General features: G+C 41.0%; 2 protein-coding genes across 4 annotated transcripts in view; one reads left to right on the forward strand and one right to left on the reverse strand.

Annotated features, from left to right (window-relative positions):
- The window catches only part of MAGT1 (magnesium transporter 1), a 72,424-nt gene extending 62,044 nt beyond the window's left edge, over positions 1-10,380 (reverse strand). The window contains exon 1 of one of the 3 annotated variants that reach the window (XM_054471873.2): positions 10,245-10,380. Coding sequence is in view for 1 of the 3 variants with exons in the window: in XM_054471872.1 (XP_054327847.1) it covers positions 6,345-6,542 (198 nt within the window). In the remaining 2 variants the exon portion in view is untranslated. Of the gene's footprint in view, positions 1-6,344; positions 6,605-10,244 lie in introns of those variants that run through there. The other 2 variants (XM_054471872.1, XM_063660203.1) reach the window with 2 other exon arrangements.
- A 125-nt stretch (positions 10,381-10,505) lies between these two features.
- LOC129025132 (cytochrome c oxidase subunit 7B, mitochondrial) lies at positions 10,506-16,409 on the forward strand. The gene is made up of 3 exons (XM_054472713.2): positions 10,506-10,663; positions 13,715-13,839; positions 16,208-16,409. The coding sequence occupies exons 1-3, from the start codon at positions 10,624-10,626 to the stop codon at positions 16,283-16,285; spliced, it is 243 nt and encodes an 80-aa protein (XP_054328688.1). The 5' UTR covers positions 10,506-10,623; the 3' UTR covers positions 16,286-16,409.
- Positions 16,410-20,177: the final 3,768 nt, after the last annotated feature.

Consider the following 20,177-nt stretch of genomic DNA (forward strand, 5'->3'; position numbering starts at 1 on the left):
ACCCAGGCTGGAGTGCAGTGGTACATCTTGGCTCACTGCAGCCTGGACCTCCCAGGCTCAGGTGATCCTCCCATCTCAGCCTCCCTAGTAGCTGGGACTACAGGCACACACCACCATGCTCCACTATTTTTTTTTTTTTTTTGCTAGGAACACAGTTTTGCCATGTTGCCCAGGCTGATCTTAAACTCCTAGGCTCAAGCAATCTGCCCACTTTGGCCTCCCAAAGTGCTGGACTTACAGGTGTGAGCCACCACACCTGGCCTCATTCTTTTTTAAATTTAAATTTAAATTTTTGTGGGTACATAGCAGGTGTGTGTGTGTATGTATGTGTACATATATATATACACATATATATATATTTTTTTTGACATGGAATCTCGCTGTCGCTCAGGCTGGCTGGAGTGCAGTGGGGCGATCTCGGCTCACTGCAAGCTCCGCCTCCTGGGTTCACGCCATTCTCCTGCCTTAGCCTCCTGGGAGGCTGGGACTACAGGCGCCCGCCACCACGCCCGGCTAATTTTTTGTATTTTTAGTAGAGACGGGGTTTCACCGTGTTAGCCAGGATGGTCTCGATCTCCTGACCTCGTGATCCACCTGTCTCGGCCTCCCAAAGTGCCAGGATTATAGGTGTGAGCCACTGTGCCCAGCCTTAGGTGTATATATTTATGAGGTACATGAGATATTTTGATACAGGCATACAATGTGTACTCATCACATCATGTAAAACGAGATATCCATCTCCTCAAGCATTTATCCTTTGTGTTACAAACAATCCTATTATACTCTTAATTTTTTAAATCTACAATTAAATTATTATTGACTATAGCCACTCCGTTGTGCTATCAAATAGTAGGTCTTATTCATTCTGTTTTTTGTTTTTTGTTTGTACTCATAAAGAATCCCCACCTCCCACCACCACCCCCAGTTTCTGGTAGCTATCATTCTACTATCTCCATGAGTTCAAGTGTTTTGATTTTTAGCTCCCACACATAAGTGAGAACATGCAATGTTTGTCTTTCTGTGCTCGGCTTATTTCACTTAGCATAATGACTTCCAGTTCTATCCATGTTGTTGCAAATGATAGGATCTCATTCTTTTTTATGGCTGAATAGTACTCCCAAAACTTATTCATGTCTTTGTTCTAACCATCAGGGTTTAGTCATAAAAATTCTTCATATTTTCAGCTTTCCTAATCATCTACCAGTCTTCAGATGTTAGTATGAAGTAGAACAAAACAAATTCTTCGTTAAGGTACACATTTCCAACTCCCTCCTTAAATTAAGAGATCTGGAACAGATCTGGAAATATAACAGGCAGATAATTACTGAAGAAGACAGTGAACAGAGAAGCGAGCATTTTTAATCCTTAAATACCATCTGCTCCATTATCAGTTCACGTACTTCCTGGATAGAGCTAAAATCTATCCTTGTCCCCTTTCCTTAGTTTTTAATTTTTTGGTGGTGTCTCCATTTATTTGTTCTGCAACTGCTACTAAGCCTATTTCTCTGTAATCAGATATTTTCTAGAGAACTGCAGGGTTTTTTGCACATGTGATACTTTCATGTGTCATTTCTCAAAGCAAAGTTTTTCCAATGATAGCCTGCCTTGTTAAACATCCCAAAAAGATCAACTGCAAAACATTTACCACCCAGAGGAATATAATCTCATTTTATTTTCTAACATTTACTTAACGTCTTCTATATGCCAGGTACTGCATTAGGTACTTCACATCCCTCATCTCATTTAATTTTCACAATAGCCAAAGAAATCAGCATTTTTTCCATTCTACTGATGAGGAAAATGAGACTCAGAGTAACTTGTTAAACATCATTGGGGGTGGATTAAAGCATATCCTCTTCAAAACTACAGACTTTTTGGAAAACTGGGGCGGGAGATCTATCTGCCATCCTAGCATTATGATGACCATTTTTATTATGCTTCAGTATGCATTGCATGTTCATCACTTTCCACATTTCGTATTATTTATTTATTATTATAGATTCCCAGAAGTAAAGAAATATGAATAATTTTATCAATGACCATGCTTTTTCATTTTTATCATGCTGCCTCTCTAAGATAACACCAGATGCGAGGATGAACAACTTCCCTTCCACAGCAGGGGGAAAGGATTCACCATAAAATAAAACCAGTCGCTGCAAAAACAAGCCTTTGTTGCCTAGCACAAAACATAGGCTTTGGAACTAGACAGACCAGTGTGGGATCCCAGCTCAGTTTCTTAGAGCTGTGCTTCTCTGAGCAAGCCCCCAACCACCCTCTTGCTTACTGTCAGTTCCCTTATCTATCTATCTATCTATCTATCTATCTATCTATCTATCTATCTATCCATCTATCTATCTATCTATCTGTCTGTCTATATGGGGTGGGTAGAGATAAATCTGGCTATATTGTTCAGGCTGGTCTCAAACTCTTGGCCTCAAGGGATCCTCCCACCACCTCAAGGGATCCTCCCACCTCAGCCTCCCAAAGTTCTGGGATTATAGGCATGAGCCACCATGCCTGGCCAGTCCCCTTATCTTTCAAGTCCCCTCATCTTTCGAAGGGGGTTAATACTTACTCTGCATTGTTAATGTGTGGATTATAGATAATGAGTGTAAACTATGGTGCCTGGCAAGTAGAATGCATTCGATAAATATCAGAGAATAAATGGCTGGGCTCAGTGGCTCCCGCCTGTAATTCTGTCACTTTAGGAGGCCAAAGCAGGAGGATTGCTGGAGGCCAGGAGTTTGAAACCAGCCTGGTCAACATAGTGAGACCCCATCTCTACAAAACATTTTAAAAAATTTAAAAAGAAGAATAAGTCCACGTTCCAATGAAAACATTGTTAAAGGTATAAATAATAAGCAGTGTAGCATTCCATTTAACAATAGACAACTATGAGGAACTTGAGTGATTTTTAATCATATTCATTTAGGGGAGGTATCTTTTAAAAAGAATATATATATATACACACTTTTTTTTTTTTTTTTGAGACAGAGTCTCGCTCTCTTGTTCAAGCGATTCTCATGCCTCAGCCTCCTGAGTAGCTGGGACCACAGGCATGTGCCACCCTGGCTGGCTAATTTTTTTTGTATTTTTAGTAGAGATGGGGTTTCCCCAAGTTGGCCAGCCTGGTCTTGAACTCCTGACCTCAAGTGATCCACCCGCCTCGGCCTCCCAAAGTGATGGAATTACAGGCATGAGCCACTGCACCCGGCAAAAAAATAGATTTTAAGATCAGACATTACCCTATTATTTAAAGTCAAATTTATTATAGCAGATAGACCTGGAATTTTTTTAAATGATGTTTTCAAAAATTGACAAAAAAATGTTCTGCAACACAATACCCATATTTTGAAACTGTGTCTAAGGAGTAGCATAGTAGTCTTTTTAAAAACAGCCTAAACCATTCTCAGAGAGGGAAGGAGGAAAAACTAAATCATCTTTAGCAGCCTATATAAATTCCATGCTTACTGATGAGAAAATCCAATTTTATGTTGTGAAATCTAAGAAAACCTACAACTGAAAGAACAGATTTCCGGCTGAACACAGTGGCTCATGCCTGTAATCCCAGCACTTTGGGAGGCCAAGGTGGGTAGATCACTTGAGCCCAGGAGTTCAAGGCCAGCCTGGACAACACGGCGAAACCCCGTCTCTACAAAAAATATAAAAATTAACTAGGCGTGGTGGCACATGCCTGTAGTCCCAGCTGGGAAGTCTTAGGTGGGAGGATCACCTGAGCCCAGTGAGGTCATAAGGCTGTACTGAGCTATGATCACGCCACTACACTCCAGCCTTGGCAACAGAGTGAGACCCTGTCTGAAAAAAATTTTTTTTAAATATATATTTATAAAAAGAAAGAACAGATTCCTGATTTTATATAAGTACATAGTTAATCTGATGTTTGTTGAGGACATTTTGATAGACAATGCTGGATGTGAGGTAAAGAAAAATTAATTAAGAAGTTTCTGCATTCAAGATGCTTACAGTGTTAGGGCAAAGACTGGCATATAAACAAGGACAATACAGGTCAGGCAAGGAGGCTCACTCCTGTAATCTTAGCACTTTGGGAAGCCAAGGTGGGAGGATCACTTGACCTCAGGAAGTAGAGGCTGCTGTGAGTCATGATAGTGCCATTGCACAGCATGCAGCCTGTGTAAGAGGCCCTGTCTCCAAATAAATATATACATACCTACAATGACTATATGATGTGCTGAATTCATCTCAGTTCACCTGGAGGCACCAAGAAAACTTTAGCCGAGGAAGAAAGAAGATACTGTTTGAGCTAAGACTTGAGAGTAGGAATCTTCAGGTGAATGAAAGGGTGGGGTAAGAGAAAAGGAAGATATTCTCGCATAAGTCTTGTACATGCATGCAAAGGGTGAATGTACTTCCAAGAGAGTACATAAAGATCAAGGAAGGCATGTAATTTATTGCCTTAACATAAAATTCACCATATTGACTATTTTAAAGTATACAATTTAGTGCTGATTCCTTAAAAAAAAAAAAAAAAAAAAACCTATTTTCAGCTAGGCTGTTCTGCTTCCAGTTCAGTGAGCGAGTCAATGAATAAATATAATTTCACTGGTAGAAATGCTAAGTTTTAAAAAGCCTTCACTTTTTAATTAAAAAGAATAAGTGGACTAGGCACAGTGGCTCACACCTGTAATCCCAACACTTCGGGAGGCCAAGGCGGAAGCAACACTTGAGCCCAGGAGTTCGAGACTAGCCTGGCAATACAGAGAGACTCCGTCTCTACAAAAAGATAAAAAAGTAGCCAGGGATATTGTGGCACATGCCGGTAGTCCCAGATATTCGGGAGGTGGAGGTGGAGGTGAGAGGATCACTAGAGCCCAGGAAGTCGAGGCTGCAGTGAGCCATGATTCCGCCACTGAACTCCAGCCTGGGCAAGAAAGCGAGACCCTGTCTCAAAAAAAAAAAAAAAAAAAAAAAAAAAAGTGGTCATTGTGGAAATTCAGGTAATACCAGCAATAGCGGCATGTAAAGTAAAAAGTGAAAATGTTCCCCTCGTCGATAATCCCAACTGCCTGGAGATAGCCACTGTTAAGGTATTGTCATGTATCCTTACAGAGATTTCTCTATACATACAAATATACTTACATATAGGGGATGCTGTTGTTTTTAACATAAAAAATTTCTAAGACATAAAATTATGCATTGTTCTGCATCTTGGTTTCCACATAACAATAGCTTAGGATCCTCCCAAAGAAGGACATCAATTTCTAGTTTCAGTGTCTGAGCCTGCTCACTTCACGATACTTTTGACAATTGTATATTTTTATTGTACTCTTCGCCAATCTAATAAGCAACTCATTAAGTTTAACTTCCTAGCTTAGTTTTTCTTCTTATGGAATAGTTCAAATACTTAGAAACATAGAGAAGATAGCTTTCTTTCTTAATTCAGCTCAAGTAGACAAGTATCTGAAGTGCTTAACTGGTATTTTTAGAGTATGTGTACAGTTTTTCTGTATTAGAGGAAGCACAGAATGTACAGGAAATAGAGTTAGAATGACTGACGTAGGGTTTGAGTCCTTGTTCATTTTCTAAATTTAAGACTCTATTTTTCTCATCTATAAAATTAGAGAGTATAAATAATTGCTAGTAGTCTTAAAGTTCTAAGAGTACAGGACTCCAAATCACAAACGTTTGAAAACACATTGTTAAAATTCCTCTACCTGGATTGCTTAATGGTGAGAATACTGTATCTCCTCCACTTCCTAAAGCCTATGAGTTCCACGAGATCTTAGTTTTGTTCATTTATGTATACCAAGCGCCTAGAACATTGCCTAGCATGCTTACATTTGTGGAATGATTGAAAATGGTTAGGAGCTTTCAATCTGGTAAATTGCCTTGAAACAATTATTTGGACAAAGTAATAAATCTGGCATAATTTCACTCTTTGGTCTAACTCTCACACTCCTGAAATGAAAATGCTACAAAATAGAGAACTCTTACCCATCATTCGGGGAGTTACATCGGCTAACAGTAGAGTCTCAGATATTCTACTCCTGGGATCTAAAGTCAACTCCCCACCCCCAACACCTGACGGGGCCCACACTCAAAAGTGTCAAAACTCATAGCTATGCACATTCACAAGACTGTAGAAGTCGGGCTGTTACTTAGGCTACTCCACTCTCAGATTCTACATCCCCAGAAGACAAAGAGTTACAGTCCTTCTCTCACGAATTCCACAACTCCGAAAACCGCGTAATTGAAATCACCAAAGGCATAGAAGCGGCAGGGAAAGGGGGTTGGGAAGAGGCCAACAGACCCTCTCAAGCCCCAGTCACTGGGAAAAGCCATGCTGCTGGAAACCGCGTCCTCACCTCCTTCTTTCTTTGGGCAGAGACCGAGGGAACGTCGCAAACGATGAGCAGCGCCACCGCCACGGTCACAGAGACACACCAAAACCACCAACCCGCTGCCATGTTCGCTCCTCTCCCTTCTATAAGCAAAACTTTGCTCCGGCTCGGTCTGAGGGTGGGGCGTGAGAACAGGCAAATCGGCCCCTTGCCTTTCCTCATTGGTCCAGCTCAGCCCTGCCGGGAGACCCCTCACATTACGTCACAGCGCGCTGGCGCTACACGCCCGCTAAAAGAAGGTTGATTTCTAATTGGCCCTGGTCGGCCAATAGAAAAAGGGTAATCTGGAGGGTTTTCATTGGTCCGCTAAAGATAATGACCCGCCCCTTTCTCGATACGCAAACATCCGGCGCGCTGTCGCTTTCCAAACACGCATGCGTAGTTGTGAAATATTGCGGAGTCCAAAATGGCTTGAAGTTGCTAGAACGGAATCTTTCACCCAAAGACTCATTTAGAAGTCCTTGAAATTCGCCTCCTTCATATAATATTCTAGAAAAATGGGACCTAGCCGCGTGAGGGATAAGAGCTATTTAGTCCGTTATCCTACCTCCAAAGTACTTCAAAGTGAAAAAATAAAAGTAGGAAAGCAAAAATATACCTAATACCACTGAGGGAAATTTTTAAAAGTAAATATGAACAAGAGCTTGTTGAATACCTATTGTGTCCTAGAAACTGTGCCAGGAGCGCTGAAAAAAGAGGACATCAAGGATTATTTTTTAAAGTTTTTGTTTATTTATGGCTTTTTTTTGAGATGGTGTTTCGCTCTTGTAGCCCAGGTTGGAGTGCAGTGGCGCCATCTCGGCTCACTGCAACCTCCGCCTCCCGGGTTCAAGCGATTCTCCTGCCTCAGCCTCCCGAGTAGCTGGGATTATAAGCGCCCGCCATCATGCCCGGCTAATTTTTTGTATTTTAGTAGAGACGGGGTTTCGCCGTGTTGGGCAGGCTGGTCTCGAACTCCTGACCTCAGGTGATCCGCCCGCCTCGGCCTCCCAAAGTTCTGGGATTACAGGCGTGAGCCACCAAGCCCGGCCGGCTTTTTTTGTTTGTTTGTTTTTTCAGTTAAACTTCTTGACTTAATATTTAAAGCATCAACAAGGACTTTAATTGCAGGTTATAGACAGCAAATTCCTTCTTTTTATTCATTATTTTGTTTGGGGGATGGTACAAAAGTAAGGTTGTAAAGAAGAAAAACACCAACAAGATAAAATCAATCTGCCTACAATTTGGATTTATTTTGATGGTGTGGAAAATATTATATGAATATTATTTTAGGCGCTACTGGATTAAAAAACCAGGAAATTAATTTCAGTATGTTGGAGAGACAAGGAGATGGGATGGAAAGAAAAATAGCTGGTTCTGAAGTGAAGAGATGTGAAATAGAGATGTGAAAAAAATTTAAATCATTTATGGAAACTTATATTAAGAAAACTCAGGCCGGGTGCGGTGGCTCATGCCTGTAATCCCAGCACTTTGGGAGGCCGAGGTGGGTGGATCACCCGAGGTCAGGAGTTCGAGACCAGCCTGACCAACATGGCAAAACCCCCGTCTCTCCTAAAAATTTAAAAATTAGCCCAGTGTGGTGGCGCAGGCCTGTAATCCCAGCTACATGGGAGGCTGAGGCAGAAGAATCGCTTGAACCCCAGAGGCGAAGGTTGCAGTGAGCTGAAATCGTGTTATCGCATTCCAGCCTGGGCAACAAAAGTAAAACTCAATCTCAAAAAAAAAAAAGAAAAAATGCAAAGTAAAAGTACACTGAGACATACTGTATGATTCAATCTATATGATATATGACATTCTGGAAAAGGCAAACTCATTGGTACAGAGAACAGATTAGTGGCTGCCAGGGGCTAGGGGTAGGGAAAAGGGTTGATCACAAAGAGGTCAAACAAGGGTGTTTTTATGATGCTAGAACTATTCTGTCCTTAATTGTGGTGGTGGTGACACAATTGTATGCATTTGTCCAAACGCATAGAACTGTACACCAAAAAGTGAATTTTACTATGTGTATGTTTTAAAAATAAAACTTTTAAAAAGTTTAAAAGGGATAACTTACCTATCATATTGGCAAAAATCCAAAAGCTTGACACTACATGCTATTAGCAAGGCTGTGGGGAGACAAGCACCCTTTATATTAATATGTTGCTGGTGGGAAGGCAAAATGTTACAACATCTATAATTTGGCAATATCTAAAAAAACTACACATATATTTATCCTTTAATCCAGCAATCCCACTTCTAGTAACCTACCTTGGAGAGATACATCCAGCAATATGAAAATATGTGTGCACAAAGTTATTCATTTCGGCATTATTGAAATTGAAATATTCTTGAAACTACCTAAATATTCCAACATAGGAGATTGATTGAATATACTATAGCACATATACACCACAGATTTTGCAGCTGTAAAAAAGGAATGAGGAAGACTTATGTAAAATGATAATGGATTTTTATGCTACATTTGTATAAAATAGAGAAATAAGAAAACATACAGGTATTTGCCTATTTTTGCAAAAGGAAACCAGAAAGTAATGAATTTTTGCAAAAGATAAACCAGAAAGTATGAAATCGGTTACCTATAGGAATTGGTGGAAATGGAATGCAACAGTTAGGGGAGGGAATGACACTTCTCTAAGTACACTAGTCTGTTTAGTTTTGACTTTTGGAATAATGTTAATATTTTCAATAGTCAAAATGTATAATCAAAGCATTTAGTTTTACAAGATGAAAAAGTCTTAGAGATGGATAATGGTCTTAGTTGTACAACAATGTGAATGCCATTAATGCCACTGAACTGTATGTATTTTTTTTGTTGTTTTGAGACAGGTCTCAGGCTAGAGTGCAGTGGTGCGATCTTGGCTCACTGTAACTTCCGCCTCCCGGGTTCAAGCAAGTCTCATGCCTCAGCCTCCCGAGTAGCTGGGATTAGAAGCGTGTGCCACCACGCCCAGCTAATTTTTTTGTATATTAGTAGAGACGGGGTTTTGCCATGTTGCCATTTCTTTTCTTTCTTTTTTTATTTTTCTTTTCTTTCTTTTTTTTTTTTTTTTTTTTGAGACGGAGTCTTGCTCTCTCGCCAGGCTGGAGTGCAGTGGTGGTATCTTGGCTCACTGCAACCTCTGACTCCCTGGTTCAAGCGATTCTGCCGCCTCAGCCTACAGAGTAGCTGGGATTACAGGCACACGCCATCACGCCCAGCTAATTGTTGGTATTTTTAGTAGAGACGGGGTTTCACCATGTTGGCCAGGATGGTCTCAATCTCCTGACCTCGTGATCCGCCCACCTCGGCCTCCCAAAGTGCTGGGATTACAGGCGTGAACCGCCACGGCGCCAGGCCTAACAGCTGTCTTTTCTTTCTTTTTTTTTTTTTTTTTTTTTGAGACGGAGTCTTGCTCTGTCGCCCAGGCTGGAGTCCAGTGGCACAATCTCGGCTCACTGCAACCTCCGCCTCCCGGGTTCAAGTGATTATTCTGCCTCAGCCTCCTGAGTAGCTGGGATGACAGGCGCGCGCCACCACGCCGGCTAATTTTTGTATTTTTAGTAGAGACGGGGTTTCACCATCTTGGCCAGGCTGGTCTCGAACTCCTGACCTCGTGATCCGCCCACCTTGGCCTCTCAAAGTGCTGGGATTACAGGCGTGAGCCACCGCGCCTGGCCAATAGCTTTACAAATTTGTTTTATCACGTATTTATCTACATATTACAGAAGTTTTTACTGTTCTTGCAACTTTTCTCTAAACTTGAAGTTATTTGAAAACTAAAAGCTAAGCCAATTAGTATAGTAGTAATAGCACAAAAAAAAAAATGAGAGAAGTAAAGGAAGTTTTGGGGGAACAGAAAGAAGAAAGAGCTAGTGTGGACATACCAAACCGAAGCTTGTGGAACTTTAACACCATTTTGAAGCTAGTTCCTTAGACGATTCGGCCGAAGATCAGTGTCTCGGCTGCCCTCTATAGAGCTCTAAACCTGGCTTCAACCAGTTCTTTCATTCTTCATTAGATACCACCCACCATACGTCATTTTATAAAGCCGGAAACTACATTTCCCAAAAAGCCTTTATTTTTCCTCTCGGTAAAGGGGGTTGCAATTACTATAGGTTTTACAGGTATCGCGAGATTTCGTCAAATCTCATTACGGATCCCGGCTGAAAGCCATTTTGTTTTTCAGCTCACTTCAAGGGTACCTGAAGCGAATTGATACCAAAGCAGCAGCTGTATTGCCGCAGTTCTAGCTTCACCTTCACGATGTTTCCCTTGGTCAAAAACGCACTAAATCGTCTCCAAGGTGAGCAAAAATTATGACAAATCATTTACAACAACCTTATATCAATTTGTCCTCGCGGCCTTTCGTGTCCTTTCCGTTTACCAACATCTCGGCCTTCTAATCTTGAATGCTGTCTGTCTCCTATCTCGTCCCAAGTCATTGGGATGATGTCCTTAGCATTGGCTTTATCACCCAGTATTTCTGTTTCGGTTTCCAGCTTTCTTTCTGTTATCGGAGTGATAAGTCTAGCCCTGCTTTTTAATTCTTCAGTAACCTATGATTTCAGGGAAGGACATTCTTGGTAGACACCTCGTTCCTTAAGTGATGTCCTACATTTTACCTTTGGGGATATGTTTACTCCTAACCCTATATAGAAGAATATCTTCTCCAATTCCTATTACTGTAATAGACGGAAACTGTAAATTTAGCTCTTCACCTGGTTTAATTGCAGGGAAACAACCCAAATGGTATCGATGCAGCTTTGAAGTTATTTGTTGATTAACAATGTTAGCTGGCCAGGCGCGGTGGCTCACACTTGTAATCCCAGCACTTTGGGAGGCCAAGGCGGGCGGATCCCCTGAGGTCAGGAGTTCGAGACCAGCCTGGCCAACATGGTGAAACTCTATCTCTACTAAAAATACAAAAATTAGCCAGGCGTGGTGGTGGGCGCCTGTAATCCCAGCTACTTGGGAGGCTGAGGCAAGAGAATCGCTTGAACCCGGGAGGCGGAGGTTGCAGTGAGCCAAGACTGCTACTGCACTCCAGCCTGGGCAACAAGAGCGGGACTCCGTCTCGAAAACAAAAACAAAACAATGTTAGCTGTCCTGAAAGCAATCATGGTCATTTTTTTCTTATCCAAATGTTGGGCAGGTACAGGGAGTTTTGAGACCAGCATTATGTAGTAAAAATGCCATAGATTGAGGAGAACAAATTAATTTTCATACTTGATTTGCACCGAAGGTGACCTTGAGTAACGTGGGCAGTTGTTACACAACGAAGGTGATCCTTAATTACTATCTAGTTTGTTTAGCCATCTTTTGATTTTCACTTAATAGAATCCTTGGAGGTTATTATTAGATTGTGTCCTAAACACTTAAGCAACTTTGAAAATAACCACAAAATATTAGCTGGACTATTTTCATATTCCCAAAGTAGCATTTATTATCTCTTTTACTTTGGGCATATGATTTAGCTTCTCTTAACCTCAGTTTCCTTCTTTGTAAAATAAGTAATTTGTAAATAATGCCTACTTCATGGGGTTGTTGAGGATTATATGAGATCACCAATGTGTGGTAATTAAACAGTTGTCACAGAGGAGAGGTCTAATGAAATCCAGCAGAGTTACTTGAGTGTGTTGAAGTTATGAGATGTTGCAGAATTTTTTGGTAGTCTTAATTTCTTTGCTCTTTGAGCAAATAGGGCCACCTTGTACCTCAGGAAAGGTTTTTTGTTTTTTTTCAGTGTGGAATTCACATGCCCACTTTTTATGTTTTCTGGAGCAGAATATATTATGAAATATTTGTAAATTTGCCTATCCCGGGGTGACTAAAAGATGAAAAGGGAAAGCTATGTAAGACAGTTAGAAGATCCAATAATGGTCTGATAACTATCATGAAGTAACCCATTGTACCATGTAGAAATATTAATTGCTAGTGAATGGGCAACATTGCAGTTTCTTTTTTTTTTTGAGACAATGTTTCGCTCTTGTTGCCCAGGCTGGAGTGCAGTGGCTCAATCTTGGCTCACTGCAATCTCCGCCTCCTAGGTTCAAGTGATTCTCCTGCCTCAGGCTCCCTAGCTTTTCATTATATATGTAAGTACCTTTGGAGGCTCTTTAAAACGATAAGAACCTGCCCCTTAAATTGGACAGGAAGAAAAAAAAAAACAGCTAGAAACAAGCTTTTTCCAGTCTCGGCTGTTTCCCAAGCCCTCCTTTTTAGTTCCTCCGGGGGCCGTTTGAAAACTTCTGTTCTCCTCTTTCTACTGGTATAATACTAACAGCAAAGTTTATCATTCTGCTCAAAAACTAAGTCCTTAGCTAATTCTGCTTCCTTATACGATATTGATTTTTATCTACATATGTAATCCTCTAGACTGGAAGTTACTTGAGGACAGGATCTCTGTCTTACACTTTTTTATATACCCCATTTCTCATTTTTTATTTTTAGGGACAGAGAATTGCTCTGTTACCCAGGCTGGAGTGTAGTGGTGTGATCATAGCTCACTGCATCCTCTAACTCCTGGATTCAAGTGATCGTCCGGCCACAGCCTCCTGAGTAGCTGGGACTACAGGTGTGCGTACACCACCATGCCCGGCTAATTTTTAATTTTTAATTTTTTTGTAGACACAGGGCCTCACTATGTTTCCCAGACTGGTCTGAAACTCCTGGCCTCAAGCGATCCTCCTACCTTGGCCTCTGAAAGTATTGGGGTTACAGATGTGAGCCACTGTGCCTGGTCCACTAATTTTTTAAAAATCAAGATTACTCTAGTTTTGGCGAGTTTTTTTGTTACTGTAGTAATTTTACAGTTATAAGCATTTAGTGTGCTTTAATTTTAAGTTCATTTGAGTTCATTTGCCCTTGTATGTTGTAATTACGTTGTTGGGCTCTATTGAGTAAACTTTAATGAAAATTTAAGTCATAAGTATTCAAATTAATCAATGGGAGCCAAAATTTCAGGGGTTATGCAAATACCACTTTGTAGAGAATGTTACTGACATCATTCATTCTTTGCTTTTTTCCCCCAACACTATTATGAAAACTCTCAGACATACTGAAAAGTTGGAAGAATCGTATGAACACCCATATACCCACCACAAAGATTCTACAGTTAACATTTTGCTATTTGTTTGATCACGTATTTGTCCATCTGTCAATTCATCTTATTTTTGTTGCATTTCAAAGTACACTGCTTTAATAGCTACAATATGTTTTAACATTTTATTCAACTACATAATACTGTAAAATTAACTTCCTTGGCTTTCCTGATTGGCAGTATCAATCCACATATGTTTTCTTTACCTGACAATTGATAATATGCTTCTGTATTCTTTTTTTGTTTTCCTGTAAGTTCGAAGCATTCAGCAAACAATGGCAAGGCAGAGCCACCAGAAACGTACACCTGATTTTCATGACAAATACGGTAATGCTGTATTAGCTAGTGGAGCCACTTTCTGTATTGTTACATGGACATATGTAAGTACTATTGATTAATCATTTCTATTTTAGAAGTTTTTCATTCTCAGTCTGTGCATTCAAAGTGTCTTAACATAGTAGTGTACATATCTAATTAGGAGGGACTTGAGAGATTATGTAATCTAATTACCCACACAGTGCAGGGGATTTTTTTACCCCAGCATTCATCCATCTTCTGTTCTTTACATTCCCAGTAATAAATTGCTTACGGGATCACAAGGCAGCCCTTTCCATATTGTGCAGCTGTTTTGTTTTTTTTGTTTTTTTGTTTTTTTTTAAGAAGTCTCGCTGTGTCTCCCAGGCTGGAGTGCAGTGGTGCGATCTTGGCTCACTGCAACCTCTGCCTCCTGGGTTCAAGCACTTCTTCTGCCTCAGGCTCCCAAGTAGCTGGGACTACAGGTGTGCGCCACCAGGCCTGGCTAATTTTTTTTTTTTGAGACGGAGTCTTGCTTTGTTGCCCAGGCTGGAGTGCAATGGCGCAATCTCGGCTCACTGCAACCTCTGCCTCCTGGGTTCAAGTGATTCTCCTGCCTTAGCCTCCCAGGTAGCGGGATTACAGGCCCCTCCAGTACGCCCGGCTGATTTTTGTATTTTTAGTAGAGACGGGGTTTCACCATGTTAGTTAGGCTGGTCTCGAACTCCTGACCTCAGGTGATCCGCCCGCCTTGGCTTCCCAAAGTGCTGGGATTACAGGTGTGAGCCACCGTGCCCAGCCTTGTGTAGCTGTTAAAAGGATCATATGGTGAGTTAAAATCTGCCTTTTTCCTATGCTACCCATTGTTCATTGCAACACAGAAATTCTGACCCACTTCCATATAACAGCCATCGGATAATAGAAAATTGCTATCATATCTCCTGAATTTTCTTTTTCAAATTAAACATCCTTAGTTCTATTGGTAATTTTTTTGTTCATGGTTTCCAGGATTTTTACTATCTTGGATCGCCTTCCTGGACATAACTTCACTTAACAATTTTTCTTTTAAAATTCTGCACTCAGAACTTAGCACAATATTCGTGACAGATGAGATGTAATGTATCTTTTTATATTTTAGTTTCTTTACATCTTACATTTAACAATCTATCTTTCAGTCACTGTTACTGGCTAAAAGTAGGAGTCTTGAAATCTGTTTTTTGTTTTTGTTTTCTTTTTTTTGAGACAGAGTCTTGCTCCGTCGCCCAGGCTGGAGTGCAGTGGCGCGATCTTTGCTCACTGCAAACTCCACCTCCTGGTTCACGCCATCCTCCTGCCTCAGCCTCCCGAATAGCTGGGACTACAGGCGCCCACCACCACACCCGGCTAATTTTTTGTATTTTTAGTAGAGATGGGGTTTCACCGTGTTAGCCAGGATGGTCTCGATCTCCTGACCTCGTGATCCGCCTGCCTTGGCCTCCCAAAGTGCTGGGATTGCAAGCGTGAGCCACTGCGCCCGGCCCGAAGTCTTAATAAATATATAAGTTGGTTTAAAAAGATACAAATTAACCCTTACTGTAATAAGCTTTATTTAAATAAATAGGCCTTTTTAGTTTTTGTTTTGATCTTCCTGAAATCAAATATTAAGATGTGTGCCTAGGCTGGGCATGGTGGCTCACGCCTGTAGTCCTAGCACTTTGGGAGGCCCTGGCGGGTGGATCACCTGAGGTCAGGAGTTTGGTACTAGCATGGTGAAACCCTGTCTCTACTAAAAATACAAAAATTATCCGGGCGTGGTGGTGGGCACCTGTAGTCTCAGCTACTTGGGAGGCTGAGGCAGGAGAATCGCTTGAACTTGGAGGGGGTTGGAGGTTGCAGTGAGTCGAGATCATGCCACTGCACTCTAGCCTGAGCGATAAAGCGAGACTGTCTCAAAAAAAAAAAGTGTGCTTAATTAGAAGGATAAACAGATGTTGAACAAATGTTTGATCAGAGGAGCTTTTGGAGGTGAAATGTTCCTTAGTGATAAAGATAATATAAAACACTCTTTGGCAGTTACTTAGGTAGTTGTGGTTGATGGAATCAGTGTATTGAGTGGGTAGTATAGAAATGTGAAGTATAAATTTGAATTAAATAAAATTTAAAAATTCATTTCCTCAGTGATATTAGTCACATTCCAGGTGGCCAGTAGCCACATGTAGCTAGTGACTACTGTTTTGAACAGTGAAGATCTAGAACATTTCCTTCAGCTCAAGAAGTTCTATTGAACAACAGGACTGCTCTGGAAAATTAGGACAGCAATCAGGTTTGGCCTATATGGAGGGTATTAGATCCTAGGTGAGTTTCTGTGTATTTTTAACCTATAGAACAGAATATCTGTCATTTTCAAGAAATAGTCTCCAAGAGAGAGTGTACTCTGGTTTAAACATGTAACTGACAGCATTTTAATTCTTACAGGTAGCAACACAAGTCGGAATAGAATGGAACCTGTCCCCTGTTGGCAGAGTTACCCCAAAGGAATGGAGGAATCAGTAATCATCCCAGCTGGTGTAATAATGAATTGTTTAAAAAACAGCTCATAATTGATGCCAAATTAAAGCACTGTGTACCCATTAAGATATGGCATTACTGAAGAAATAAAGTACATTTGAAACCCTCATTGTAGATTTTGTTTCTTTGTAAATGAAACTAAGCTTGATCACTTTAGCCTTTATGTTAATATTAAAGTCAAATGCTGTGCAGCTTCTTAAATAGGTTTTTTTGTTTTTTTTTTTTTTGAGACGAATTCTCACTCTGTCCCCCAGGCTGGAGTGCAGTGGCGCCATCTCAGCTCACTGCGACCTCTGCCTCCTAGTTCAAGTGATTCTCCTGTCTCAGCCTCCCGAGTAGCCAGAACTACAGGCGCATGCCACGACGCCCAGCTAATTTTTTTTTTTTGAGATGGAGTCTCACTCTTGCCCAGAACTACAGGCGCATGCCACGACGCCCAGCTAATTTTTTTTTTTTTTTGAGACGGAGTCTCACTTTGTTGCCCAGGCTGGAGTGCAATGGCGTGATCTCGGTTCCTGCAACCTCCGCCTCCCGGGTTCAAGCGATTCTCCTGTCTCAGCCTCCCGAGTAGCTGGGATTACAGGTGCACGCCACCAGGCCTGGCTGATTTTTGTATTTTTAGTAGAGACGGGGTTTCACCATGTTGGTCAGGCTGGTCTCGAACTCCTGACCTCGTGATCCACCCACCTTGGTCTCCCAAAGTGCTGGAATTACAGGTGTGAGCCACCGTGCCCGGCAATTTTTGTATTTTTAGTAGAGACAGGGTTTCACCATATTGGTCAGGCTGGTTTCGAACTCATGACCTCAGGTGATCCGCCTGCCTTGGCCTCCCAAAGTGCTAGGATTACAGGCGTGAGCCACGGCACCCAGCCCTTAAATGGCTTTTATGAGGTAATGTAAAAGGAGAATTTGCCTTTGACCTGGAAGTCAACTTTACAGTAAGCTGAAATTATGTTTATAAATAACTGATCACGGAACTATTGTAGATCACCTTTGAGCCAAAAATTTGGCCTGGATTTTGGTTATACCTACTACTATGTGCCTCTCATTTGTATTTATACTTGGAATTGGCATTATTAACTCCTTTTCACTCCTGCCTAGAAAACTTAAAGTGTCACCAGACCCAAGGGTGGAGTGGTCCTATAAAACAAACTCCTAGCCTGTCTGAAGGCCAGCTACTAGCTCCTTGGCTGTTTTGGCATATTCATCTTGATTATAGCTCTTGGTCTTTCATCATATTATTAGGGATGTTTATGATGTTATTAAAGAAAATCTTGTCAAATGCAGTCTGTTCCTAGTTATCTACTATCAGTCACCTGTTGACTTGCTGTAATTATAACAGTGTTTGGATTTGTGGATTATTATTTTAGTATATAACATTGGATTTTATGTATGTTACCTGAAGAAGAACAATATCTGTACCACATATTTCTTTTTCTTTTTTGAGATGAAGTCTCACTCTTGCCCAGGCTGGAGTGCAGTGGCATGATCTTGATGCACTGCAGTCTTTGCCTCCCGGATTCAAGTGATTATCCTGTCTCGGCCTCCCTAGTAGCTGGAATTACAGGCGCCCGCCACCATGCCTGGCTAATTTTTGTATTTTTAGTAGAGATGGGGTTTCACCATGTTGGCCAGCCTGGTCTCAAACTCCTGACCTCAGGCGATCCGCCCACCTCAGCCTCCCAAAGTGCTAGGCTTACAGACATGAGCCACTGCGCCTGGCTTATATATCGTTACTTTCTTGGCTGAGAGCTGTGGTCTGTGGTAGTTGTTTTTTTTTGTTGTTGTTGTTGTTGTTTTTTGTTTTTGTTTTTTTTTGTAGTTTTCTTGATAGTGATCAATTAAGCAGAAAGTAGAATTTCAGTCAAGTAACCTGTCTATATTAGCTAAATTGTTTTTTGCTTATTACATAGAGTGCTAGAAGTATGCTGTCATGGCATATGTCCTAGTTTCTCATCAAATGGACCAAAGTCAGTGATTTTATTTGAAGAGGAAAAATTGAACGTCATTGTAAATTAAGTTGCAAGTTTAGTAATCATATTGTACCACTGTTTGATAAATTTGAACGTTTTATGGTATTTCATATTTAGAATGTTCAAAATAGTACTGAAGTATTCAAATACATACAACCCTGAGAGATATTGAAGTAAAATAAACATGTATTTAAGGAAGTGTCAACCTTCAATTATACACCTTTTTGTCACTGAATTAACACTTATTTCTCCACGACGTGGAAGCAGTTTCAGTATGGTTTGTACTAAGCTAAGTGATAGTTGTCACCTGTATGACAATTTAGAATGTTTTCTGTGTCCATTTGTGACCAAAATTATATGTTGCTTTGTGTGATAAAACCTGGTGGTGGTAGTAACTTTGAAAATGCTTTTTGAACTTAATTTTGTAGTTAATCTTATCCTGATGAGTAATTCTAAAACTATTATGACCACTACTAGAAATGAAGCAATTTTTTTTTTTTTATGCCATCACAGTATATACTGACCTTGGAGCTTTCCTAGTGCTCTCAGAGCCATGAAAATATCCTTTCACACAAATTTTCTCAACTTACCCGTAACATCACTTTGAGTTTCAGTCATACCTAGAGTTGGAAAGTCGTCAAATTTGTCCTCTGTCCTCAAGTATCTGTATGTCTGAAGAATTTAGGTAAGTTACTTACCTTAAAAGCATTGCCAATCCTTTAAACTCTATTTGGATGGCTATGAAATATTTTAACATTAGGGTGAATGTCATAAATCCCGTTCTTTTTTTCTTTGAGACCGAGTTTTGCTCTGTCATCCAGGCTGGAGTGCAGTGGTGTGATTTTGGCTCACTGCAACCTCCGCCTCCTGGGTTCAGGGGATTCTGCCTCAGCCTCCCAAGTAGCTGGGATTACAGGCGCCCACCATCACACCTGGTTAATTTTTATATTTTTAGTAGAGACAGGGTTTTGTCATGTTGGCCAGGCTGGTCTCGAACTCCTGACCTCAGGCGATCCACCTGCCTCGGCCTCCCAAAGTGCTGGGATTACAGTCGTGAGCCACGGCGCCCAACCTCATAAATCCCATTCTTAATTTCACTCTAGGACAGAATTATTTTAGCACCTGTGTTCTGTTATTTTAGATTCATTTAACTTACCTAGACATGGGTACTGTGGTAGTTGTAGAGGTACAGATGTTGAGTTCCCATCCTCCTGGCTTAACGTCATTGGGGTTATTAATACACTTCATAAGCATTTTAGGGACACCCGCTGTCTGCTCAACCCCCAGCAAACCTGATTATTTCTTGAAGACATTCCCTTCTATGCTCGTGCATTGGTAAGGAGGATTAGGGATGATGCATATAAAGACAGAGTTTTAGGCTGGGCCTGGTGGTTCATATCTGTAATCCCAGCACTTTGGGCAGCTGAGGTGGGAGGATCATTTGAGGCCAGGAGTTCGAGACCAGCCTGGGCAACGAAGGGAGACTCCCATCTCCACACACACACACACAGTAAAAATTAGCCAGGTGTGGTGGTGTGTGCCCATAGTTCCAACTACTTGGGGGGCTGAGGTGCAAGGATCGCTTTAGCCCCGGAGTTTAAGGTTACAAGGACCTACGATCACACTTCTGCACTCCAGCCTGGGCGACAGCAAGACTCTCAAAACCAAACAACAACAACAAAATATATACATAGCTCTTTAGGTTTTTATGTTAAATATTAGAGTGCCTCAGAATGTACATGGTTGGCAGAGGATCTTGCAGCTCATAGTGATAAACTTTAATGTTTACATAAAAATACTAGATAGCTAGTAGATTCAATGTTCTGCTTCTAATAAAGATATATTTTTGGTTTTGCCTTTTAGTGAATTTCTTTTGGATGCTTAACACAATGTTAATATAGTTA

Source organism: Pongo pygmaeus, chromosome X (assembly GCF_028885625.2).
Source record: "Pongo pygmaeus isolate AG05252 chromosome X, NHGRI_mPonPyg2-v2.0_pri, whole genome shotgun sequence".
Lineage (NCBI taxonomy): Eukaryota > Metazoa > Chordata > Mammalia > Primates > Hominidae > Pongo > Pongo pygmaeus.